This window comes from Somniosus microcephalus, chromosome 13, assembly GCF_052327205.1.
Source record: "Somniosus microcephalus isolate GS21.2 chromosome 13, FLI_Smic_1.0, whole genome shotgun sequence".
In the NCBI taxonomy this organism is placed as follows: domain Eukaryota; kingdom Metazoa; phylum Chordata; class Chondrichthyes; order Squaliformes; family Somniosidae; genus Somniosus; species Somniosus microcephalus.
Window position 1 is genome coordinate 196080582 of NC_140999.1, and position 24433 is coordinate 196105014.

At 46.1% G+C, this 24433-nt stretch overlaps 1 protein-coding gene across 3 annotated transcripts in view; it reads right to left on the reverse strand.

Annotated features, from left to right (window-relative positions):
* The window catches only part of LOC147108949 (ATP-dependent chromatin remodeler CHD6-like), a 135654-nt gene that overhangs the window by 42060 nt on the left and 69161 nt on the right, over window positions 1–24433 (reverse strand). For 2 of the 3 annotated variants that reach the window (XM_086005935.1, XM_086005934.1), the window contains exons 3-5: window positions 23492–23624; window positions 13596–13748; window positions 8642–8710 (exon numbers count right to left, since the gene is read on the reverse strand). In XM_086005935.1, the coding sequence (XP_085862061.1) occupies window positions 8642–8710; window positions 13596–13748; window positions 23492–23624 (355 nt within the window). The remainder of the gene's footprint in view (window positions 1–8641; window positions 8711–13595; window positions 13749–23491; window positions 23625–24433) is intronic. The other variant, XM_086005936.1, reaches the window with a different exon arrangement.

A 24433-nucleotide genomic window follows, 5' to 3' on the forward strand; every position in this document is an offset into this window, starting at 1 on the left:
ATAGGGAATTCAGCAGAAACTTCTTTACCCAGAGAGTGGTGAGAATGTGGAACTCGCTACCACAGGGAGAGGTTGAAGTGAATAGTATCGATGCATTTAAGGGGAGGCTGGACAAGCATATGAGGGAAAAAGGACTAGAGGGTTATGCTGATAGATTTAGATGAGGAAAGACGGGAGGAGGCTCGAGTGCAGCATAAATGCCGACAGGGACTGGTTGGGCCGAATGGCCTGTTTCTGTGCTGTATATTCGATGTACCGCCCCCTCCCTTTCTGGTAGAAATCCTGAAATTGTACACCTCCACACCAACACACCAAATCACCAACCAGTTCACCCTCACAAGCCCTTTCATAATGTGACCACTTCTACTCCATCCTCCCTACACCTTCTTTGCTATCAGTGCAGCCAGAGTTCTCCCCAGCTCATCAGAGCTGGAGCACCACTCCTCTTCATTCACATGATGTAAATTTGAATTGGAATCTTACAGTAATGGCCCCTGTGTTGTTTTATTACAGTTGCTCAGCACAAAACTACCCTGAATGGACAGTGGACTGTAATTCCCCTCACCACCGAGACCATCCCAGTGAATCTTCCTCCACAACTTGCAATGATACAACTCCTTTAGTATAGGAAATCATCCCAAGATGCTCCACAGAAGTGTAATCAGACAAAAATGGACGCCGAGACAAAGGAGATATTCGGCAATGTGACCAAATGCTTGGTCAAAGAGGTGGGTTTTAAGTAAGGTCGTAAAGGAGGAGACAGAGGTGGAAGAATGGTGGTGGAAGAAGAGACGCTTTAGGGAGGGTATATTCCAACAGTGATGGGACTCGGGTCTGTGCCTGCGATTCCCCCACACAGTGATAGGCCCGAGGTCTGTACGTCATGCAGTGAGCTCCTGATTATATAGTATTTACTGCACAGAAACAGGTCATTCGGCCCCACACGAGCCTCCTCCCACCCTTATTCATCTAACTATCAGCATAACCCTCTATTCCCTGCTCCCTCATATGCTTATCTTGCTTCCCTTTAAATGCTTCTATACTTGCCTGGAGCATCTATACTATATTTGCCTCAACTACTTCCTGTGGTAGCAAGTTCCACATTCTCACCACTCTCTGGGTAAAGAAGTTTCTCCGGAATTCCCTATTGGATTTATTAGTGACTATCTTATATTCATGGCCCCTCGCTCTGATCTCACCCGCAAGTGCAAACATCTTCTCTACATTTACATAGGAGGCTAGAGCAGATGAATGCGTGGCTATAGAGTTGGTGCAACAGGGAGGGCTTTAGTTTCCTGGATCACTGGGCCTGCTTCTGGGGAAGGTGGGACTTGTACAAGTCGGACGGGTTGCACCTGAACCAGAACGGGACAAATATCCTTGCGGGGAAGTTTGCTAGCACTGTTCGGGGGGGTTTAAACTAAAATGGCAGGGGGTTGGGAACCTGAGCAGGGAGACAGAGGAAAGGGAAACAGGGATAAAAGCAAAAGATAGGAAGGAGAAAAACAAAAGTGGCAGTCAGAGAAATCAACGGTTTAAATCAAACGTGGCCACAGTAAATAATAATTCTAATAGGTCTAAGAGCGTTAAAAAAACAAGCCTGAAGGCTTTGTGTCTTAATGCGAGGAGCATTTGTAATAAGGTGGATGAATTGCCTGCGCAAATAGAGGTAAACGAATATGATTTGGTTGGGATTACGGAAACGTGGCTGAAGGATGGCCAAGACTGGGAACTCAACATCCAGGGGTATTCGATATTCAGGAAAGATAGGCAAAAAGGAAAGGGAGGTGGGGTAGCATTACTGGTTAAAGAAGGGATTAATACAATTGCAATCTGTATGGGTAGAATTGAGAAATACTAAGGGGAAAAAAACATTAGTGGGAGTGGTATATAGACCTCCAAACAGTAAGGCGGAGGTTGGGGATGGCATTAAAAGGGAAATTAAAGAAGCGTGCAATAAGGGCACAGCAGTCATCATGGGTGACTTTAATCTACATATAGATTGGGCCAACCAAATTAGTAACAATACTGTGGAGGAGGAATTCCTGGAGTGTTTACGGGATGGTTTCCTGGACCAATATGTCGAGGAACCAACCAGAGATCACGCCATCTTAGACTGGGTATTATGTAACGAGAAAGGATTAATTAGCAATCTTGTTGTACGAGGCCCCTTGGGTCAGAGCGATCATAATATGAACGAATTCTTCATTAAGATGCAGAATGAAGTAGTTGACTCAGAGACAAGGGTCCTCAATTTAAATAAAGGAAACTACAATGGTCTGAGGAGCGAGTTGGGTAGGATTGATTGGAGAATGGCACTCAAAGGGTTGACGGTGCATAGGCAATGGCAAACATTCAAAGACCGAATGGATGAGCTACAGAATTTCTTCATCCCAGTTTGGCATAAAAATAAAACAAAAAAGGTGACTCAACCGTGGCTAACAAGGGAAATTAGGGATAGCATAAGATCCAAGGAGAGGACATATAAATTGGCTAGAAAAAGCAATAATCCTGAGGATTGGGAGCAGTTTAGGATTCAACAAAGGAGGACAAAGGGATTAATTAAGAAAGGGAAAATAGAATGAGAGTAAGCTAGCAGGGAACATAAAAACTGACTGTAAAAGCTTTTATAGATATGTGAAGAGAAAAAGATTGGTGGAGTCAAGCGTAGGTCCCTTACAGTCAGAATCAGGGGAATTTATAATGGGAAACAAGGAAATGGCAGACCAACTAAATACATACTTTGGTTCTGTCTTCACAAAGGAGGACACAAATAACCTCCCAGAGATGCCGGGGAACATAGGGTCTGATGAAAGGGAGGAATTGAAAGAAATCAGTATTTGTAGGGAAATGGTGTTTGGAAAATTGATGGGACTGAAGGCCGATAAATCCCCAGGGCCTGATGGTCTACATCCCAGGGTACTTAAGGAAGTGGCCCTAGAGATAGTAGATGCATTGCTGGTCATCTTCCAGAACTCGATAAGACTCTGGAATGGTACCCATGGATTGGAGGGTAGCTAATGTTACCCCACTATTCAAAAAAGGTGGTAGAGAAAGAGCGGGGAATTATAGACCGGTAAGCCTGACATCGGTAGTGGGGAAAATGCTAGAGTCTATTATAAAAGATGAAATAGCAGAGCACTTGGAAAGCAGTGACAGGATCGGACAAAGTCAACATGGATTTACAAAAGGTAAATCATGCTTGACTAATCTACTGGAATTTTTTGAGGATGCAACTGGTAAAATAGATAAGGGAGAACCAGTGGATGTGGTGTTTTTGGACTTTCAGAAGGCTTTCGATAAGGTCCCGCATAAGAGATTAGCGTGCAAAATTAAGGCACATGGGATTGGGGGCAAGGTATTGACGTGGATAGAGAACTGGTTGGCGGACAGAAAGCAAAGAGTTGGAATAAACGGGTCGTTTTCCGAGTGGCAGGCAGTGACTAGTGGGGTACCGCAAGGATCGGTCCTAGGACCCCAGCTGTTCACAATATATATTAATGATCTGGACGAGGGAATTGGATGTAATATCTCCAAATTTGCAGACGACACAAAGCTGGGTGGAAGGGTAAGCTGTGAGGAGGATGTCGTGAAACTCCAGTACGATTTGGACAGGTTGGGTGATTGGGCAGAAACATGGCAAATGCACTATAATGTGGATAAATGTGAGGTTATCCACTTTGGTGGCAAAAACAGGAAGGCAGATTATTATTTGAATGGCAATAGATTGGGAGAAGGGGAAGTGCAAAGAGACCTGGGTGTTCTTGTGCACCAGTCGCTGAAGGTAAGCATGCAGGTGCAGCAGGCGGTTAAGAAGGCAAATGGTATGTTGGCCTTCGTAGCAAGAGGGTTCGAGTACAGGAACAAGGATGTCTTGCTACAGTTGTACAGGGCCTTGGTGAGACCACACCTTGAGTATTGTGTGCAGTTTTGGTCACCTTACCTGAGGAAGGACGTTCTTGCCATGAAGGGAGTGCAGCGAAGATTCACCAGGCTGATACCTGGGATGGCAGGAATGACGTATGAGGAGAGATTGTGTCGATTGGGCTTGTACTCGCTGGAGTTTAGAAGAATGAGAGGGGATCTCATCGAAACCTATAAAATTCTGTCAGGTCTGGACAGACTAGATGCAGGAAGGATGTTTCTGATGGCCGGGGAGTCCAGAACCAGGGGTCATTGTCTAAGGATAAGGGGTAAGCCATTTAGGACTGAAATGAGGAGGAATTTCTTCACCCAGAGAGTGGTGAACCTGTGGAATTCTCTGCCACAGAGGGCGGTGGAGGCCAGTTCATTAAATATATTCAAGAAAGAGTTGGATATATTTCTCGAGGCTAAAGGGATCAAGGGATATGGGGAGAAGGCAGGGACTGGGTACTGAATTTGGATGATCAGCCATGATCTCATTGAATGGCGGAGCAGGCTCGAAGGGCCGAATGGCCTACTCCTGCTCCTATCTTCTATGTTTCTATGTTAAGACCTGCATCAGGTCATCGTGGGCAGTTGTTAAGTGGAGTGCTGGCCCTTCTCTAACGTACAAGAGAAGAAAAACCGAAGAGCAACGGTTGTATTTTAGCAGCACCCCTTCACTTGTTACGTAGTGGCCTGGATAACCCTGCTTCCTACAGGATTCCCTTGACTCCCTCGTAGTCTACCGTCATGACCATGCTCATTCATCATTAATCAAACCTGTCCCAAAACAACATTATATTTGCTCCTATCTTGTCTTTCCTGCGGCTGTAGGATCACCCCCAGCACACCCCAGGGCTCCAACATCAGGAATTCAGAAACACACCATGAGCTCTTACACACCCATCAATGACAAGCAGCTTTACCTCACCACCTCCTTCATCACTCCCAAGGCTCTTGCTACACTCTACAACTGTCTTTCTGACATTAAGACCTGGGTGAGCCAACATTTCCTCCAAGGTCACATCAACGAAAGCAAAGTCATCCTCCTCAGTTCCTGCCAGCACTTACAAGCTGCGGCATTCACCCATCGGCCTCCCTGGCTGCTACCCCATGCTAAGTCTGAGGTGTAAAACCATTGTTCTGCTCAACTCAGAGGCGAGCTTCCTCCTCACATCCACGCCATTAGCAGGACTGCCACATTCCATCTCTGTTCTGCCTTTCTGCCATCTCTACACTGCAGCTCAAACCCAATCTTCACCGCTCATCACTCAAGCTCATTTTTCAACTGCACCCTTTGCCAGGCTTGTTATCTGCCCACAGCAACTCATCCAGAACACTGCCTCCTCCCACCCCCTACACAACACCCCACATCCCAATGCTCCCGTCCTTTACATAAGAACATAAGAAATAGGAGGAGTAGGCCATTCGGCCCCTCGAGCCTGCTCCACCATTCAATGAGATCATGGCTGATCTTCTGCCTCAACTCCATTCACTGGCCCTATCGCCATATCCCTTGATGCCCTTACTAGTCAGAAATCGATCGACTTCTGTTTTGAATATACCCAATGACTGAGCCTCCACAGCCCTCTGGGGTAGAGAATTCCAAAGATTCACCACCCTCTGTGTGAATAAATTTCTTCTCATCACAGTCCTGAATGGCCTACCCTTTATCCTGAGGCTGTAGCCCCTAGTTCTAGACTCCCCAGCCAAGGGAAACATTCTCCCAGCATCCATCCTATCAAGCCCTGTAATAATTTTGTATGCTTCAATGAGATCCCCTCTCATTCTTCTAAATTCAAGAGAATACAGGCCTAGTTCACTCAATCTCTTCTCATACGACAGTCCTGCCATCCCAGGATTCAATCTCGTGAACCTTCGTTGCACTCCCTCTATGACAAGTATATTCTTCCTTAGGTAAGGAGACCAAAATTATACACAGTACTCCAGGTGTGGTCTCACCAAGGCCCTATATGATTGGAGTAAGACTTCTTTACTCCTGTACTCAAATCCTCTTGTAATGAAGGCCAGCATACCATTTGCCTTCCTAATGGCTTGCTGCACCTGCACATTCACTTTCAGTGACTCATGTACAAGGACACCCAGGTCCCTTTGAGCATCTGCATTCCCCAATCTTTCACCATTTAGGAAATACTCTGCTTTTCTGTTTTTTCTACCAAAGTGGATAACTTCACATTTATCCACATTATATTCCATCTGCCATGTTCTCGCCCACTCACTGAGCCGGACGAGATCCCCTTGAAGCCTCTTCACATCCGACACTGCCACCTAGCTTTGTATCATCAGCAAATTTGGAAATGTTACATTTAGTCCCCTCATCCAAATCATTGATATAGATTGTGAATAGCTGGGGCCCAAGCACCGATCCTTGCGGTACCCCACTAGTCACAGCCTCCCATCCTGAAAAAGACCCGTTTATCCCTACTCTTTGTTTTCTGTCTGTTAACCAATTCTCAATCCATGCTAGTATGTTACCCCCAATTCCATGTGTCCTAATTTTGTTCACCAACCTCTTGTGTGGGACCTTATCGAAGGCCTTCTGAAAATCCAGATACACCACATCTACTGGTTCCCCTTTGTCTACTCCACTAGTTACATCCTCAAAGAACTCCAATAGGTTTGTTAAACAGGATTTCCCTTTGATAAATCCATGTTGACTCTGCCCAATCTTACTATTAGTTTCTAAGTGCCCAGTTATTGCATCCTTTATAATAGATTCCAGCATTTTTCCAACTACTGATGTGAAGCTAACAGGTCTGTAGTTCCCTGTTTTCTCTCTCCCTTTCTTAAATAGCAGGGTTACATTTGCTATCCTCCAATCTGCAGGAACCATTCCAGAATCTATAGAATTTTGGAAGATGACAACCAATGCGTCCACTATTCTAATGGCCACCTCTTTCAAAACCCTAGGGTGTAGGTCATCCGGTCCTTGGGATTCATCGACTTGTAGTCCCATTAATTTTGCTAGTACTGTTTTTTTTACTAATAATAATTTCTTTAAGTTCCTCATTCTCATCACACCCTTGGTTTTCTCGTATTTCTGGGAGTGTTTTTGTGTCTTCCTCCGTGAAGACAGAAACAAAGTATTTATTTAATTTCTCTGCCATTTCCTCATTCCCCATTATAAATTCTCCCGTTTCTGACTGTAAAGGACCTACATTTACCTTTGCCAGTCTTTTCCTTTTCACATACCTATAGAAGCTTTTACAATCAGTTTTTATATTTTTCGCTAGTTTGTGCTCATATTCCATTTTCCCTTTCTTTATCAATTTCTTGGTCCCCCTTTGCTGATTTCTGAAAAGATCCCAATCCTCAGGCTGACCGCTTTTTCTGGCAACTTTATAAGCTTCCTCCTTTAACTTAATATACTAGTTTTAATTTCTTTTGTTAGCCATTTTACAAAGCCTCAGTGACTTCCATGTGCCAGTGAATTGTTTTCAAGATCTTCATCCTCACTTTCAAACCCCGCCATGGCCTTACCTCACTTCACCTGGACATCTCCACTTGCACATCGTTGAACACACTTTTCAATCTTTCAATCCCCATCTACTCCTCGCTCTCTACTCACTCAACTCGACCACTGCTTCTTCCTTCCACTACACCCACCACCCCGCAGACACCTCCCTAAATCCCTCCTCCACTTTCCTAAAGACCGATCTGTCTGACCATGCTTCTGCTCCATCCCTTAACTTTCCCGATTAGATGGATCCCAAATCCATCAATGAGGAAGCAGCACTGAAAACAGGCCTTTTCAAACTGCCAATCCCACAAAATCCAAACAAGCACGGCATAAACAGTATAACCGGGAACAAGAGTGTGGGGCAGGGCTACAGGAGAGCAAGTCACCCGCACCATTCCGCCAGACAGCTTTCGTCAGCGGCATACAGCCCGCAGACTACAATTTTAACAACTCACCTGGAGATGATATTCATCCCCTGGGTCAAAGCTAAACAGGAATATAGGAATAGGAGTACTACCCTGCCTCCTGTCCTGACCAACTATCGGCCCATTTCCAATCCCTCCCTTTTTACCCAATGCCGTGAACTGCATCACTGCCACTCAGATCTCGCCTCGCCACTCCCATCACTCCCTATTCGAATCCCTCCATTACACCCACAACCTGCTCACAGTCTACTCCACAACTCTAACTCCTGTGCAGTTTTGTCCCCCTTCATTGGAACATTAGGAACAGGAGTAGACCGTTCAGCCCCTCGAGCCTGTTCCACCATTCAGTTAGATCATGGCTGAACTGTACTTCAACTCCATTTACCCGCTGTTGCTCCATAGCCCTTGATACCTTTTAACTAACAAAAATCTACTGATCTCAGTCTTGAAAATTTCAATTGAGTCCCAGCATCCACAGCCTTTTTGGGGGAAGAGTTTTTCCAGTTTTCCACTTCCCTTTGTGTGAGTAAATGCTTCCTGGGACAAAGTTGGAAACACATGGTCTAGTGCTGGCCTAATCCAACTCAGCTACTCATTTCCTGTACCAACAAGTTCTAGCACAACACGTGGTTATTAGATACAGGTTGGAATGTGGACATTTAAGTACAATTTAGTGGCTCCACAAACTCAGACACCGTTCCTTTAGGAGGATCAATAGGGAAGGTTTGGAGAAGGATTTTGTAAACAAAAACAAACCGAGTACACAGAGCTGCCCTGTCCTGGTCAATACTCCCATTTACTACATGGTGCATTGTAACTTCTGCCTCACCTCCTTCTGCAGCACTCGCTGGGCCAGTATCTTCTCAATGACGGCAGATTCATCCTCCTCCTGATTCTCCTGCAACAAAAAACAGCACATGGTCAGGCGATGATGTACTCGCTGCTTTGAGGGTGGGGTGGTGTAAGAGAGAGGCAGAAAGAGAGAAGAGCAAGCCTATCACAGCCTTTAGGTTAATGCATCTGGAGGCCAGTACAATGACCTAATAACCAACTCACGTGGCAGCTACCGACAGACTACCTTTTCATATACGAGCCCCTACAACAAGCACTGGCCGCTGTAGATGGAGGATCCCCAATGGGGATCAACCTCAGATATTTGGTCTTGAGGTGCAGTACAACACCATGTGATCAGAGGAGCTGGTGCATTATTTTATCGCAAAGGGCTGTGCAAGTAGAAACATAAGAATATTAGGAACAGGGAGAGGCCATTCAGCCCCTCGACCCTGCTCCACCATTCAATTAAATCATGGCTGATCTGCACCTCCATTCCATCTAGCCGTCTTTGTTCCATAGCCATCGATACTCTTACCCAACAAACATCTATCGCTCAGTCTTGAAAGCCCCAATTGGCCCCCAGCATCCACAGCCTTTTGGGGAGAGCGCTCCAGATTTCCAGCTCCCTTTGTGTGAAGTGCTTCCTGATTTTGCTCCTGAACAGCCTGGCTCTAATTTTAAGATTATTTCCCATCGTTCTTGATTCCCCCCCCCCACCCCCACCAAAGGAAATAGTTTATCTCTATCTGCCCGATCAAATCCTTTTAATGTTTTAAACTCCTTGATCAGATCACCACTCAATCTTTTAAATTCAATGGAATACAAGCCAAGTTTATGCAACCTATCCTCATAATTTAACCCTTTTAGCCCCGGTATTGTTCTGGTGAATCTGCGCTGCCCCCCCCCCCCCCCCCTCTCCAAGGCCAATATATCCTTCCTGAGCTCTGGGAGAAACTTCCAATTGCTGGAATATAAGAAGCATTTCCAGGTTCAATTCCTTCAGGTAAAAGTTTTAATCGAAGTACTGCTTACTGCTAAAGTAGCAATTAAATAATAGCAAATAATTCTACAGTTCAAGACATCCTGTGACCCAGGGCCAGTATTATAACTCACCAACATACAACAAACTGTCACTTAATTAATACTGATGTTCTGACGAAAGGTCATCGGCCTGAACCGTTAACTCTGTTTCTCTCTCCACAGATGCTGCCTGACCTGCTGAGTATTTCCAATACTTATTTCACTTAATTAGTACAGGAAATAAGACAAAACGTGACAGTTCAAACTTGCAAACAAGTTCTCACCAAATGCTATATAATGCCTTGGAGAGGGTGCAGAGGAGATTTACCAGAATGGTACCAGGGATGAGGCACTTCAGTTTTGTGGGGAGGCTGGAGAAGCTGGGATTGCTCTCCACACAGAAGAGAAGGTTGAGGAGAGATTTAATAGAGGTGTTCAAACATATGAAGGTGTTTGGTAAAGTAAATAAGGAGAAACTGTTTCCCGTGGCAGAGGGTCGGTAACCAGAGGACACAGATTGAAGATAATTGACAAAAGAACCAGAGGCGAGATGAGGAGGTTTTTTTTACGCAGTGAGTTAAGATGATCTGGAACGCTGCCTGAAAGGGCGGTGGGAGCAGATTCAATAGCAACTTTCAAAAGGAAATTGGACATATAGAAAATAAAACATTTGCAGGATTATGGGGAATGAGCAGAGGGGGACTGGGACTAATTGGAAAGCTCTTTCAAAGAGCCGGCACAGGCACAATGGGCCGAATAGTCTCCTTCTGTGCTGTATGTACCTATGATTCTATGAATTAAACACTCTTTCCATAACTGAAGTACCAACAACTCTCACACACTCCTGGACACAGTACTAGAAAAAACAGTGCTTCCGACATGTCTTCCTTTTTCCACAACTGAGGATTCCCCTCTTCTGTGGTTGACACGGCCCATAACCATGTCCGTTCCATTTCCCGCACCTCTGCTCTCGCCCCTTCCCCTCCCTCCCAGAACCATGATAGGGTTCCCCTAGTCCTCACCTTTCACCCCACCAGCCTCCACATTCAACGGATCATCCTCCACCATTTCCGTCTCCTCCAACGTGATCCCACCACCAAACGCATCTTCCCCTCACCTCCCCTTTCAGCATTCCGAATGGACCGCTCCTCAATCATCCCTAACATCCCTTCCCCTTCGCCCAGCACCTTCCTATGCAAGCACAGGAGATGCAACAACTGCCCTTTTGTCTCCTCCCTTCCCACTGTGCAGGGCCCCAAACACCCCTTCCAGGTGAAACAGCGATTTACTTGTACTTCTTGCAATTTAGTATACTGTATTCGCTGCTCACGATGTGGTCTCCTCTACATTGGGGAGACCAAACGCAGATTGGGCGCCCGCTTTGCGGAACACCCCCATTCAGTCCGTAAGGGTGACCCTGAGCTTCCAGTCGCCTGTCACTTTAATTCTCTGCTTCACTCCCACTCTGATCTCTCTGCCTCTTACATTGTTCCAATGAAGCTCAGCATAAGCTCGAGGAACAGCACCTCATCTTTCGATTAGGCACTTTACAGCCTTCTGGACTTGTGATTATTCTTTATGTTTAGTAAGAAGTATTGTGATTGGTTGTTTGTTTCCTGCCTTGGGATATATGCTGTAATCTCATTGGTAGTTGATGTCATGTGATTTGTGGTGGCCATCTTAAATTCAGTTCTTTCCAGCCTTTAGTTGGGACTGGGTGTTGAAAGATGTGCTACAGGATTTTTAAGTTAATAAAGCCTAGATTAGAAAGGCAAATCTATTCTTTATTTCAGGACTCAACAGCGAGTTCAACAATTTCAAACTATAACCCCTGCTCCCATTTTTCAGGCTGTATGATTTTGCCATCCCCATTTGCAACATTTTATCTTTCCTGCCTCTTACCTTAGTACAGAATGTTCCTTCAATTCCTTCCTCCCCTCACCCCCCCCCCCCCCCCCACCGCTGCGCCTGCTTATTTGAATGGGCTGCACTGCCAGTTAAAGGGACCGCGCACAGAAAAAAAAACACATTGATCCCAACCCTGTGCACACACCTCTCTGCACATCCTCCATGTGCTGAAATTAAGGCCAGAATCTATTTCTCCTACCCTCGTTCTCTCAGGATTTGAGACCCTCCCTCACTCGGCTTTCCCATCCATCTGCAATCTACGAGCTTTTAAACTCTAAGCTTAGTGCCCCCCCCCCCAATTATTATTTCTTGCCCTGCACTGGCAGCCTTGGCCATCCACCTAGTTTCTCACCATGGTGGTTTTAGGAAGACAGAAACAATCTCAAATTAAACAGCAGACACCAATATTGTCTCTAATCCTACTACATCTGCACAAAATATCAAATGTGCTGACCATTAGAATGACTAGGTACAGTTTGAGGCATCAAAGGTAAGCTGAACACTCCATACAGCACCATGGAGTCGGTTTTAACTTGCCAAAATCAGCATTAACGGGGCAGTAACAGCTGTGTGGGGTCAGTATAATTACGGCCCCATTATTGCCAACACGCCGCCCACTGCCCGTTTACAAGAGCGGACCAAAGCCAAAGCGCCCTTTTAATATGCAAATCAAAGACTATGACCTACATAGGGCCCCGATTGCCATTTTAGGATGGAACTGGTCAGAGCCGGCACCGTACAATAACAACATGCATTTATATAGCGCCTTTAACATAGTAAAACGTCCCAAGGTGCTTCACAGGAGCGTAATCAGACACCGAGCCACATAAGGAGATATTAGGACAGGTGACCAAAGGCTTGGTCAAAGAGGGAGGTTTTAAGGAGTGTCTTAAAGGAGGAAAGAGGAGTAGGGAGGTGGAGAAGTTTAGGGAGGGAATTCCAGCTGAACAAGCACATGGGTAAGTTCATTATGACAGAGACTGAGCGATATGAAAGGTATAGCAGTACTCAGGTGCGTCACTCCTGCGAGCCACGTTTAAAAACCCATCCGAACCTATGCATTGGCTCTTAGCACACTTGACTTGTAGGGAACCCTCAATAAGATTACTGGATCACTGATAGTCCCCACCCAGTCCACATGGTCAAAAATGTGTTAAAAGTTAACACATCTGTGTATGACAGTCATGTCAAGTTTAGTCCAATGCTCTTAGACTATCTGGATGACAGACACTTGGAGTCATTATCAAACCTAATTTGACGAGACTTCTTGAACTTTACACAGTGGCCCTGTTTTATATGTTGAGAATCTGCACAGACTGAAAAGCTTCATCAACACCATGGAACATTTCTCAACTTACTCACGGAACATGAAGAACTAACGCAGTGCAGAGTCATGCTAAATTTCGCCAGAAGTCGCTAACATTAAATTTGGTGCAAATCCATTGACGTTATTGAGGTTACACTAACAGCCATCAGAATACCTAGACTGCCTTGCCATTCAGTGTAGTCATCGGATTATGGATGAAGGAGCTCCTGTGGTAAGGAGGACCACTGCATACAGTCACTGACGCAATACTCCATAAACACGGACAGAAAGACAGACACCGGGGCCGTACACCAACAGGGATCCTATTCCACAGTCCAACAAACAAATCCAGAGTCCAATCTGCTCCAATTATTCATCCCTAAAGCCATTTTATCAGCAAAAACATGGATCTATCTGGGCACCACTTCGAATTCAAGTGTGGACCAAAAGAAAACCTTTAGCCTTTACCACAACTGCGCACAGTCTAAGAGCTCCTAACTTGACCCTACCCCTCATTGGAAGGGATCATTATACACAGCCATTGCTAACAGCCAGCCATTCTGCGGAAACTTTGTGCTCCACTCTCCCACATTATGTTCCTCAGACGGAATGGAGTGCTAATTACTTGAATCCCCTGAAAACATGGCCCACACCCTCCCCAAAAGGTCCATTGGTTTAGTGATGTCCCTATCTGCTCTCTACTTAAACGTCTTACCGTCGTCTGGTTTCCCTTCTGTGAGGACCCAGAGTTCGGAGAAATCCGCCCTGCTCCCAGTACAGCAATTGTTTCACCGGCATCATCGACAACTTTGAAGTCCAAGTCTTCATTGTACTTCCTTCGTTTTACTTGACGGCCTGATCGTCGCTTCTACCAAACAAACAAGAAACTTGCGTCATTAAGACAGCATCTCAGAAACTGTCACAACTACACTAAACACAATCTACATAGCTTAGCTTGGGCGGGAGGGCTGGGTCAAAGCGAGAACACTTCACTCACCAAGAGGTGATTGGTTTGGGGCTTTGGCTGGCTGATAAAAGACAAAAGAAAGCCCAATAACTACCCCTCTGCATCGCCAATCATTCCTCGGCAACTCCAATTGTCTACAGCCACACTTGTACTCTTCCTGCTCTACTCTTCCTGCCCTACGATCCCATTCCTAATGTCCGCTCAATTTCTGAGGGTGAAGGCTACTTCTTGAGACGGTTTGTTGATTCCAGCTGGTCTTCCAGTTACAGTGGGTCCTTTGAAAGTTAACATAGGCAAGTTAAAAAAAATCCTGCTCACATCAACCAACTTCCTCAACACAAATTCCAGCACTCCTGGGGGTCAGGGAAGTAATAATGAAGTCATGCTGCTGAAAATAGACCCTCTATCACCACCTCCCCCCCAATCAACTGACAGTAATGGCTGTACTTTCACACATATCCCCAATTAGCTGCAACAAACAAATGCGTGTCCTTTAACTGGAAGTGTATATAGTTGAAATAAAGTGATGAATAATCGGTGATTACAGCATAAGTCTTCACTCCTGGTACAATTAAACTATATAACTGTCTACCCTAACTAACAGTATTAAGATCATGGACTGGATCAATGGCACTATAGTGCTACACAACATAGAATCCACAGCACAGAAACAGGCCATTCGGCCCAACTGCTCGATGCCGGTGTTTATGCTCCACAGGAGCCTCCGCCCACCCCTCTTCATCTCACTCCATCAGTATATTCTTCTATTCCTTTCTTCCTCATGTGCTTATCTAGCTTAAATACATCTATCTATTCGCCTCAACCACTCCCTGTGGTAGCAAGTTCCACATTCGAACCACTCTCTGGGTAAAGAAGTTTTGCCCGAAATCCCTATTGCATTTATTGGTGACTATTTTATATTTATGACCCCTAGTTTTGGTCTCACCCGCAAGTGGAAGCATCCTCTCTACGTCTCCCCTATCAAACCCTTTCATCATTTTAAAGACCTATCATTAGGTCAGCCATCTCTTTTCTAGAGGAAAGAGCCCCAGCATCTTTAGTCTTTCTTGATTGTTGGCATTGGCTGTTGTATTCTGCAAATTTACAATTCAGCACATGGCATGAGAACAGTCATATTAAAACTATGGCTAATTAAACCATGTCAATCTCCAAATGTTAATCCCCCAAATCCACCCTCTCCAATATATTTAAGGTAAAAACTTTCACATTTCTGAGATGCTCTCCAGACCAGGGCACCCTTCAGATGGACCCGCTACCCTAAACACGAAAAGCTCAGCAGCACGGGACAAGGTACAGCAATCGGTGTTTGTCTTTCTGTCACAGCAACTTCTGGCAACGCGACCAATTTCAACCAAACCTGGCACAGAGGCTTAATGAGGTTAGCAGCACTTTTGTCAGCGATCAGATTCTAAAAGTACTTTCACTCCAACTTTTAAAGCGACTTGGTGCTTTGCACCAGATTTGGAGCAGTGCCTCACTATTACATGTCGTCAGGAGAACTTCCAGTTGCTGATGGCCATCTTGGAAATTCTCAACAGTCCCAACTGTTGGCTTCGCCAGATAATCCATAGGACGATGGTGATCTTCAGGCACTTACCAAAGAGGCAATCCAAAAACTTCTCACTTAGCCTGAGAGTACAGGCTGGCACTGTTTAACAAGATCATCCCATTTTCAAGTCATTCCTTTCCAGACTCCAGCATTGAACTCAATCCATTTTCTCCTGCTCTATCTCCCATTCCCCATTCAAGAAACATCCAATTCATGGCAGACCTTCCTTGAACTACCAACCTAAAAACTTCCGGGTTCATCGGCAAAATAACGCTGTTTACATGGATCACGTTTCCAGTCACTGCTGCAACCAAGAGGCAAGCCTTGTACTCCCTCTGGAACGGTCAGTGGTACAGACCTGGTCAATGGCTACTGGAAAATTTCAAAACGGAGATTGATAAGATTTTTGTTGGGTCCGGGTACTAGGGGATATAGAACCAAGGTGGGTAAATGGAGTTGAGGTACAAATCAGCCATGATCGAACTGAATGGTGGAACAGGCTCGAGGGGCTGTATGATCTACTCCTGTTCCTAGGTTTCTATGTACAGGAAACTCTCTGTTAACCGGCAAAATTCAGGAGTAGGTTCGGGTAAGTTTTACTTCAGATTAGTGGCAGTTCCTAGATCAGTGGCTGTGTAACTGGGGTTCGTGCACTTACAGGGACGCTTGGTCTGTGGCTGGAGTTCCTGCACATGTTGCTAAGCAACAGGGAAGCCTGGATTTGTTGCTGTGTACGGAGCTCTCGCACCTTTTAAACTATACCTCTCTGTAATCCGGGCTTTTTGATAAACCGGCACCACGCCGGTCCCGGATAAAAAAAGAGTTTCCTGTACCATTGAACTTGCCAGAATCTTTCCCAAGGATTATTCTAGTCAAGTTTTAAAATTTAACCTGAAGATTTTCCACAACAGCGAGACTGTGCAAACCTGAATGACAATATGGAAACAACAACTTGTATTTATCTGGCATCTTTAACATAGTAAATCGTCCCAAGGCGCTTCACAGGAGCGTCATCAACAAAATGTGACATCGAACCACATAAGGAGATTTTAGGACAGGTGACAAAACCTACCTCTTTGACTAAACTTCTGAAGAAGCGTCTTAAGAGGCGAGAGAGGCGGAGAGGTTTAGGGAGGGAATGCCAGAGCTTAGGGCCCAGGCAGCTGAAGGCACGGCCGGCAATGGTGGAGTGATTAAAATCAGGGATGCACAAGAGGCCAGAATTAGAGGAGAGCAGAGATCGCGGAGGGTTGTAGGACTGGAGGAGGTTACAGAAATAGGGAGCAGCGAGACGATGGAAAACAAGGATGAGAATTTTAAACATTGAGGTAGACCAGGAGCCAATGTAGGTCAGTGAGCCCAGGGGTGAACGGGACTTGGTACGAATTAAACAGCACGCTCGATGAACATACGAACATAAGAAGTAGGGGCAGGAGTAGGCCATACGGCCCCTCGGGCCTGCTCCGCCATTCAATAGGATCATGGCTGATCCGAACCTAGACTCACATCCACATCCCTGCCCGCTCCCCATAACCCTTAATTCCAAAACATTCAGGACTTGCAAGATCAACAAGAGATACAAAATGGGACAGAAAGAGACACAATCTCTCTGAAATTAGCAACTTTCACAGATTCCTCTGAAGAAATAAAGGAGCAGCCAAGGAGGCCAGGCCAAGATTTAGCTGGCTCTAAGCCTGAACGCAAAATCTGATAACAAGGGTTAGTCTTGGCCTGATTTATGAATAATCAGCTCGGGTCAGATTTTACCCCAAACTCTTAAGACAGAACATCTGGGGCAACAGGTTCCAGGGCATCCAGTGAGACCCACCACCCAACCCCACCATTATATAAGCCCCAGTTCATCCTCAGGTGTCCAGCCCAAGATGCTGCAGATGGTAATTTAGAAAAAGAAGCGCATGCACGGGAAGAATTGGGCCGCTGAAGTCTTCAATAAACTTTTCAACTGGATCATTTTGCAGCTTCCCTGGAACCATGACACCAGGTGGTCAAGATATTACAACATGCCATAAACACCAGCAATTTATAACCACTTTCCCCAGCAGGTTATCAGCCACTAGGAATTTTTCTCTCACCCATAGAACCCATCCAATCTTGCTCCAATTTGTTACTCCCAAGTCCAAAGTCTTGGAAACGGTGCAACAGATTCATTTGCCAAGCAGATGTGAACAGCACAGATGTTGCATCAAACAGCAGCTGCAAGGACAGCTTCTACGCAGGCACAGACTCAAGAACGCGAGAGATCACACCAGACCATTTTTTCTCAAAACTTCAGTAGCCTTTCCGGTGGGGAGTCATCCACTCGTTACTTACTTAGCACCACAGCTCTAGGGAACTGCAATGGACTTACAATAAAGTCCGCGTAAAGGGAGAACTTGCACGATTGAAGTAACACCACAACATCAACACAGACGCTTACATATTCAGTCAGGAGTTTTAACAAGTCCATGTGCTAACCAGACTGTAATTGGACAAAATGCGCACACCGATGTTCATTCTAAACAACTCTTTTGTAATGGCTCCATGTGCAAATGCATTGCCCAGTGTGGAATCGAGTCTCACAAACCAGCAGGACCTCAGGTTCAATCCCCGCTGGTCTCAGCCAAAAGAGGGGTTCTACAACGGACCTCAGCACCCCTACACAAGTGACGGGGTAAGCGAGGGCCGGTGCAGCTGGACTCCCGCTCACAAACTAGTAGCGGACAGGATTGGACCCAGCTATAATTGCCACCCCCCTCACCCCCCAAATCAGATAGCCTGCTGACACTCAGTATTCTAGGCTCGTCAACAATGGCCACATTGGATGAGGTGTCAGAGGACCGTCTGTTCCTGTGGAACTGGACCTCAACATGGATCAGCATCATCGGCAGAAAAAAAGGAGGGTTGGGGGAAGGTGGTGGTGGTGGTGGGGGGGGGGGGGGGGGGGGGGAAAGAGCAAAGGAACACTTGAAGGGGGAAAATCTGCAGGTCTTTGGGGAAAAAGGGGGCGGAGTGGGACGAGTTGTATAGCTTTACCAAAGAGCCGGCACAGGCACAATGGGCCGAATGGCCTCCTTCTGTGCTGCAGGATTCATCCGATTCTATGAAAGGTAAAAAGAAACCGAGCTCTGGCTCTGTTCCTGAACGAATGATTTAGACGCAGAATGAAAGGAATTCAGAAAGGAATACACAGAATTCAGAGTCGTGACTGGGTAGGGGGTTTTTTAATCTGTACATGCTGCTCCAGACACCTCGACACGTGGGAAGGTCTGCGTGTTCCCATGACCCTGAGAGTTATGCCAGTGTGATTATAATTTAAGATAGGGACACTCGAGCCAAACAGGCTGAAAGGTAGGAGCCAGACTAAAGGCAGCACACCACCCTCCTGGTGGTGGTGGGGGGGGGGGGGGGGGGGGGGGGGGGGTAACGAGTCCAGGAAGCAACCTGTCCACATAAAAATACCTTTCATTACTGAAACAACCCAGAGGCCAGACAAACCTGTTACAGACTGGCAAATATAAACATCAACTGTGAAGGATGATACTCTCTGAAAAGAGTTAAATATTGGGAAGACCATAATCATCATCAGGCCACCACCACCAAGACCGTCTACTTCCACCTCCATAAGACTGCCCGCGCCGCAGCCTAACTGCTGCCAAAACCCTCATCTGTGTCTTTGGCTCCTCCAGACTGGACTATTCCATTGCTCTCCTGGCCAAAGTCCTACCTTGCACCCTTCATAAACTTCAGCTCATCCAAAACTCTGCATCTGCCAACGACATCTTGCTCCCCAGATACAGTCACGTTTCTCATAGTTGCCCCTTACGTCACCATCTAGGGAAATGCCCATTTGAGTTCAATCATTTGGGAACAGGTTCTGGACATAACCTGGAATCTGAATGAGATTCATTCACTTTTCTCCCCACTTTGCTCGCTTTCCCAGCTTGACTCAGAATTTGCCATTCAGAGAACAAAGCAGAGTCCCAGTACTCTGCGGCTCAGCTCACTGCATCACCGTGTCGCGCACACAGACAGCTGCGCCAGAACTTAAAACATACCCGTTACATCAGAAGGTTATTCAAACTCAAGAGTTGTGGCAGAATCACGGCTACAAAATAAAAACACAGCACACTCCATTTCACTGAGCAAACATCTCCACTTCAACACGCAAATGCAAGAAATCAAATAAAAACTAAGTGCTAGAAACACAGTCAGAAATTGTAGAAAGAAGAGAGGTTCTGACATTTTGGGCTATTTTCCTCTCACCGGTCCCGTTCACTATTAAATTGAGAAATATTCTTTCACTGTCACCCAGAGGTGAACTGACAACTTAAAGACTCGCGGTGACACAAGATCTGCTCACTCAACATCAGCAAGAAACCCAGACACTGCCCGTGCTCAGAGACCAAACACAGTGCTCAACCACTCCCCAACACACCGCCCAGGCCAGAACCAATCTCTCCCAACACAGATTTCATGTTTACCTTTAGCACTCTCGTTCCGATAGCCCCTCCCAACCGAGTGCTTTTCCCCTCCCATCACACACGCACAGCGTCAGCTAGGAAGCTGATTGCCGAGAACGAGTGACCACTGCAAGTGTAATCAGTAACTCACAACCACAGAGAGCAAGCCGCAGACTTCATCAAACCCTTGAAAATATGGATGTTTTTCTCTTTCAATTTTACAACAAGAACTCCCACTTATATTGCGGCTTTCACAACCTCAGGAGGTCCCAAAGCATTTTACAGCCAATCAAGTACTTTTTGAAGTGTAGTCATTGTTGTAAAGTAGGAAACGCAGCAGTCAATTTTCATACAGCAAGATTCTAAAACAGCAATGTGATAATGACCAGATAATCTGTTTTAGTGATGTTGGTTGAGGGATAAATATTGGCCAGGACATCGGGGAGAACTCCCCTGCTCGTCTTTGAAATAATGCCACGAGATCTTTTACATGCACCCGAGAGGGCAGACGGGGCCTCAGCTTAACAGCTCACGAGAAAGATGGACCCTCTCAAACTATAACAGTTCTGAGGAATGCATTTTAAGTTACATGTTGCAAGTACTTTGAGGCAGAAATTTCATGAGGTTAGGTCAATCCGAGGGCATCAAGGGGCTTATGGGCTCCCTGTTCAGACAATAACATAGAATCACAGAAGATAGGAGCAGGAGTAGGCCATTCGGCCCTTCGAGCCTGCTCCGCCATGCAATGAGATCATGGCTGATCATCCAAATTCAGTACCCTGTCCCTGCTTTCTCCCCATATCCCTTGATCCCTTTAGCCTCAAGAAATATATCCAACTCTTTCTTGAATATATTTAATGAACTGGCCTCCACCGCCCTCTGTGGCAGAGAATTCCACAGGTTCACCACTCTCTGGGTGAAGAAATTCCTCCTCATTTCAGTCCTAAATGGCTTACCCCTTATCCTTAGACAATGATCCCTGGTTCTGGACTCCCCGGCCATCAGAAACATCCTTCCTGCATCTAGTCTGTCCAGGCCTGACAGAATTTTATAGGTTTCGATGACATCCCCTCTCAATCTTCTAAACTCCAGTGAGTATAAGCCCAATCGACACAATCTCTCCTCATACGTCATCCCTGCCATCCCAGGTATCAGCCTGGTGAATCTTCGCTGCACTCCTTCCATGGCAAGAACGTCTTTCCTCAGGTAAGGCAACCAAAACGGCACACAATACTCAAGGTGCGGTCTCACCAATGCCCTGTACAACTGTAGCAAGACATCCTTGTTCCTGTACTCGAACCCTCTTGCTACGAAGGCCAACATGCCATTTGCCTTCTTAACCGCCTGCTGCACCTGCATGCTTACCTTCAGCGACTGGTGCACAAGAACACCCAGGTCTCTTTGCACTTACCCTTCTCCCAATCTATTGCCATTCAAATAATAATCTGCCTTCCTGTTTTTGCCACCAAAGTGGATAACCTCACATTTGTCCACATTATAGTGCATTTGCCTTGTTTCTGCCCAATCACCCAGCCTGTTTCACGACATCCTCCTCACAGCTTACCCTCCCACCCAGCTTTTGTGTCGTCTACAAATCTGGAGATATTACATCCAATTCCCTCGTCCAGATCATTAATATATATTGTGAACAGCTGGGGTCCTAGGACCGATCCTTGCGGTACCCCACTAGTCACTGCCTGCCACTTGGAAAACGACCCGTTTATTCCAACTCTTTGCTTTCTGTCCGCCAACCAGTTCTCTATCCAAGTCAATAACTTGCCCCCAATCCCATGTGCCTTCATTTTACACGCTAATCTCTTATGTGGGACCTTATCGAAAGTCTTCTGAAAGTCCAAATACACCACATCCACTGGTTCTCCCTTATCTATTCTACCAGTTACGTCCTCAAAAAATTCCAGTAGATTAGTCAAGCATGATTTACCTTTTGTAAATCCATGTTGACTTTGTCCGATCCTGTCACTGCTTTCCAAGTGCTCTGCTATTTCATCTTTTATAATAGACTCTAGCATTTTCCCCACTACCGATGTCAGGCTTACCGGTCTATAATTCCCCGCTTTTTCTCTACCACCTTTTTTGAATAGTGGGGTAACATTAGCTACCCTCCAATCCATGGGTACTGTTCCAGAGTCTATCGAGTTCTGGAAGATGACCAGCAATGCATCTACTATTTCTAGGGCCACTTCCTTAAGTACCCTGGGATGTAGATTATCAGGCCCTGGGGATTTATCGGCCTTCGGTCCCATCAATTTTCCTAACACCATTTCCCTACAAATACTGATTTCTTTCAGTTCCACCCTTTCATCAGACCCTATGTTCCCCGGCATCTCTGGGAGGTTATTTGTGTCCTCCTTTGTGAAGACAGAACCAAAGTATGAATTTAGTTGGTTTGCCATTTCTTTGTTTCCCATTATAAATTCCCCTGATTCTGACTGCAAGGGACCTACGCTTGACTTCACCAATCTTTTTCTCTTCACATATCTATAAAAGCTTTTAGTCAGTTTTTATGTTCCCTGCAAGCTTACTCTCATATTCTATTTTCCCTTTCTTAATTAATCCCTTTGTCCTCCTTTGTTGAATCCTAAACTGCTCCCAATCCTCAGGGTTATTGCTTTTTCTGGCCAATTTATATGTCGTCTCCTTGGATCTTATGCTATCCCTAATTTCCCTTGTTAGCCACGGTTGAGTCACCTTTTTTGTTTTATTTTTATGCCAAACTGGGATGAACAAATTCTGTAGCTCATCCATGCGATCTTTGAATGTTTGCCATTGCCTATCCACCGTCAACCCTTTGAGTGCCATTCCCCAATCAATCCTACCCAACTCGCTCCTCAGACCATGAGACATGAGACACTAGATACAACACTTGCTCTTCCTGCACATTCCAATTCCTGGGGGACTTCCCCAGTACAGCGAGATGGGGTGATGTGAACAGCTGGACCGTCCCAACTAAGTCTGATCTTGTTCACACACATACACTTTCCACTATTGGACATTCATCACTGGATATTCACCAGGCTGATTTTCCCCTGCTTAACCCAACAACAGTGTCCAATTGTACCAGAACACTGTTGGCAAACATCAGCTAACAGCACAAACCAGGGGTCAAACCTGGCGTCACTCCCGGCCCGTGCGGTCCAGCGTCACTCCCGGCCCGTGCGGTCCAGCGTCACTCCCGGCCCGTGCGGTCCAGCGTCACTCCCGGCCCGTGCGGTCCAGCGTCACTCCCGGCCCGTGCGGTCCAGCGTCACTCCCGGCCCGTGCGGTCCAGCGTCACTCCCGGCCCGTGCGGTCCAGCGTCACTCCCGGCCCGTGCGGTCCAGCGTCACTCCCGGCCCGTGTGGTCTGGTATCGTACTGGGCAGTGCAATTGCTAACTGTGCCAATTTTTTTTATTTTTATAAATGCCTATATCTAACATTTGCCACTAGTACCAGCTACATTTCAGCCTCTCTAATACCCATTGGTTGAAGTTTTGAGTTACTTCTTCTCTTCATGTCCCCTTCCTCCCTTCCAATCCCCGTCGGAGCCCATAAACCTCTCAGTTCACCTGGACAGCCTGGGGGAGGGGTCTCTGGCTGCAGTTACCAGCTTTACCTGTGCGTCCGTTAGCTCCTCTCTGGCCTGAGATGCCTTTGCTGCCGACTGCTCCTGTTCGGAATTCTCCCCCGGAACACTTTTCCTTTTCCCTTTCTTCTTCTTTTCAGTCGGTGTTGGGCCTTGCTCTTTGCTGCAAGAAAATATATATTTTTTTAACTTTTAGTGAAACGATTTATTTTATAGCAACTTTTCTTAGAAGTACAATGGGAGGCAATTTATCTGAACGGCCACTGAACCAAACGGGGGTCAGGGGGCATTATTATTTCATTGTTGAGTCGGTTTCTGTGTTAAATTAATGCAGTGCAGCACCGGAATCAAGAAGCGTCAGACTTGGCTCAGTCGTGACACACTCGCCTCTTTCAAACAGCCAGCATAGGCACGATGGGCCAAATGGCCTCCTTCTACGATTCTGAGAGTCAGAAGGTTTGGGTTTCAAGCCTGCCTCAACAATAACTTACATCATAGAAAAAGGCCATTCGGCCCATCGTGTTTGTGCCGGTCAAGGAAGAGCTCTCCAGCCGAATCCCACCTTCCAGCTCTCGGTCCGCAGCCCTGTAGGTTCCGGCCCTTCAAGTGTATATCCAAGTACTTTTTAAATGTGATGAGGGTTTCTGCCTCTACCACCCTCTCATGCAATGAGTTCCAGACCCCCACCACCCTCTGGGTGAACATTTCTTTCCTCATCTCCCCTCTAATCCTTCTACCAACTACTTTAAACCCATGCCCCCTGGTTCCTGACCCCTCTGCTAAGGGAAATAGGTCCTTCCTATCCACTCTATCTAGGCCCCTCAAAATTTTATATATCCCAATTAAATCTCACCTCAGCCTCCTCTGTTCCAAGGAAAACAACCCCAGCCTCTCCAATCTTACCTCATAGCGAAAGTTTTCCAGTCCTGGCAACATCCTCGTAAATCTCCTCTGCACCCTCTCCAGTGCAAT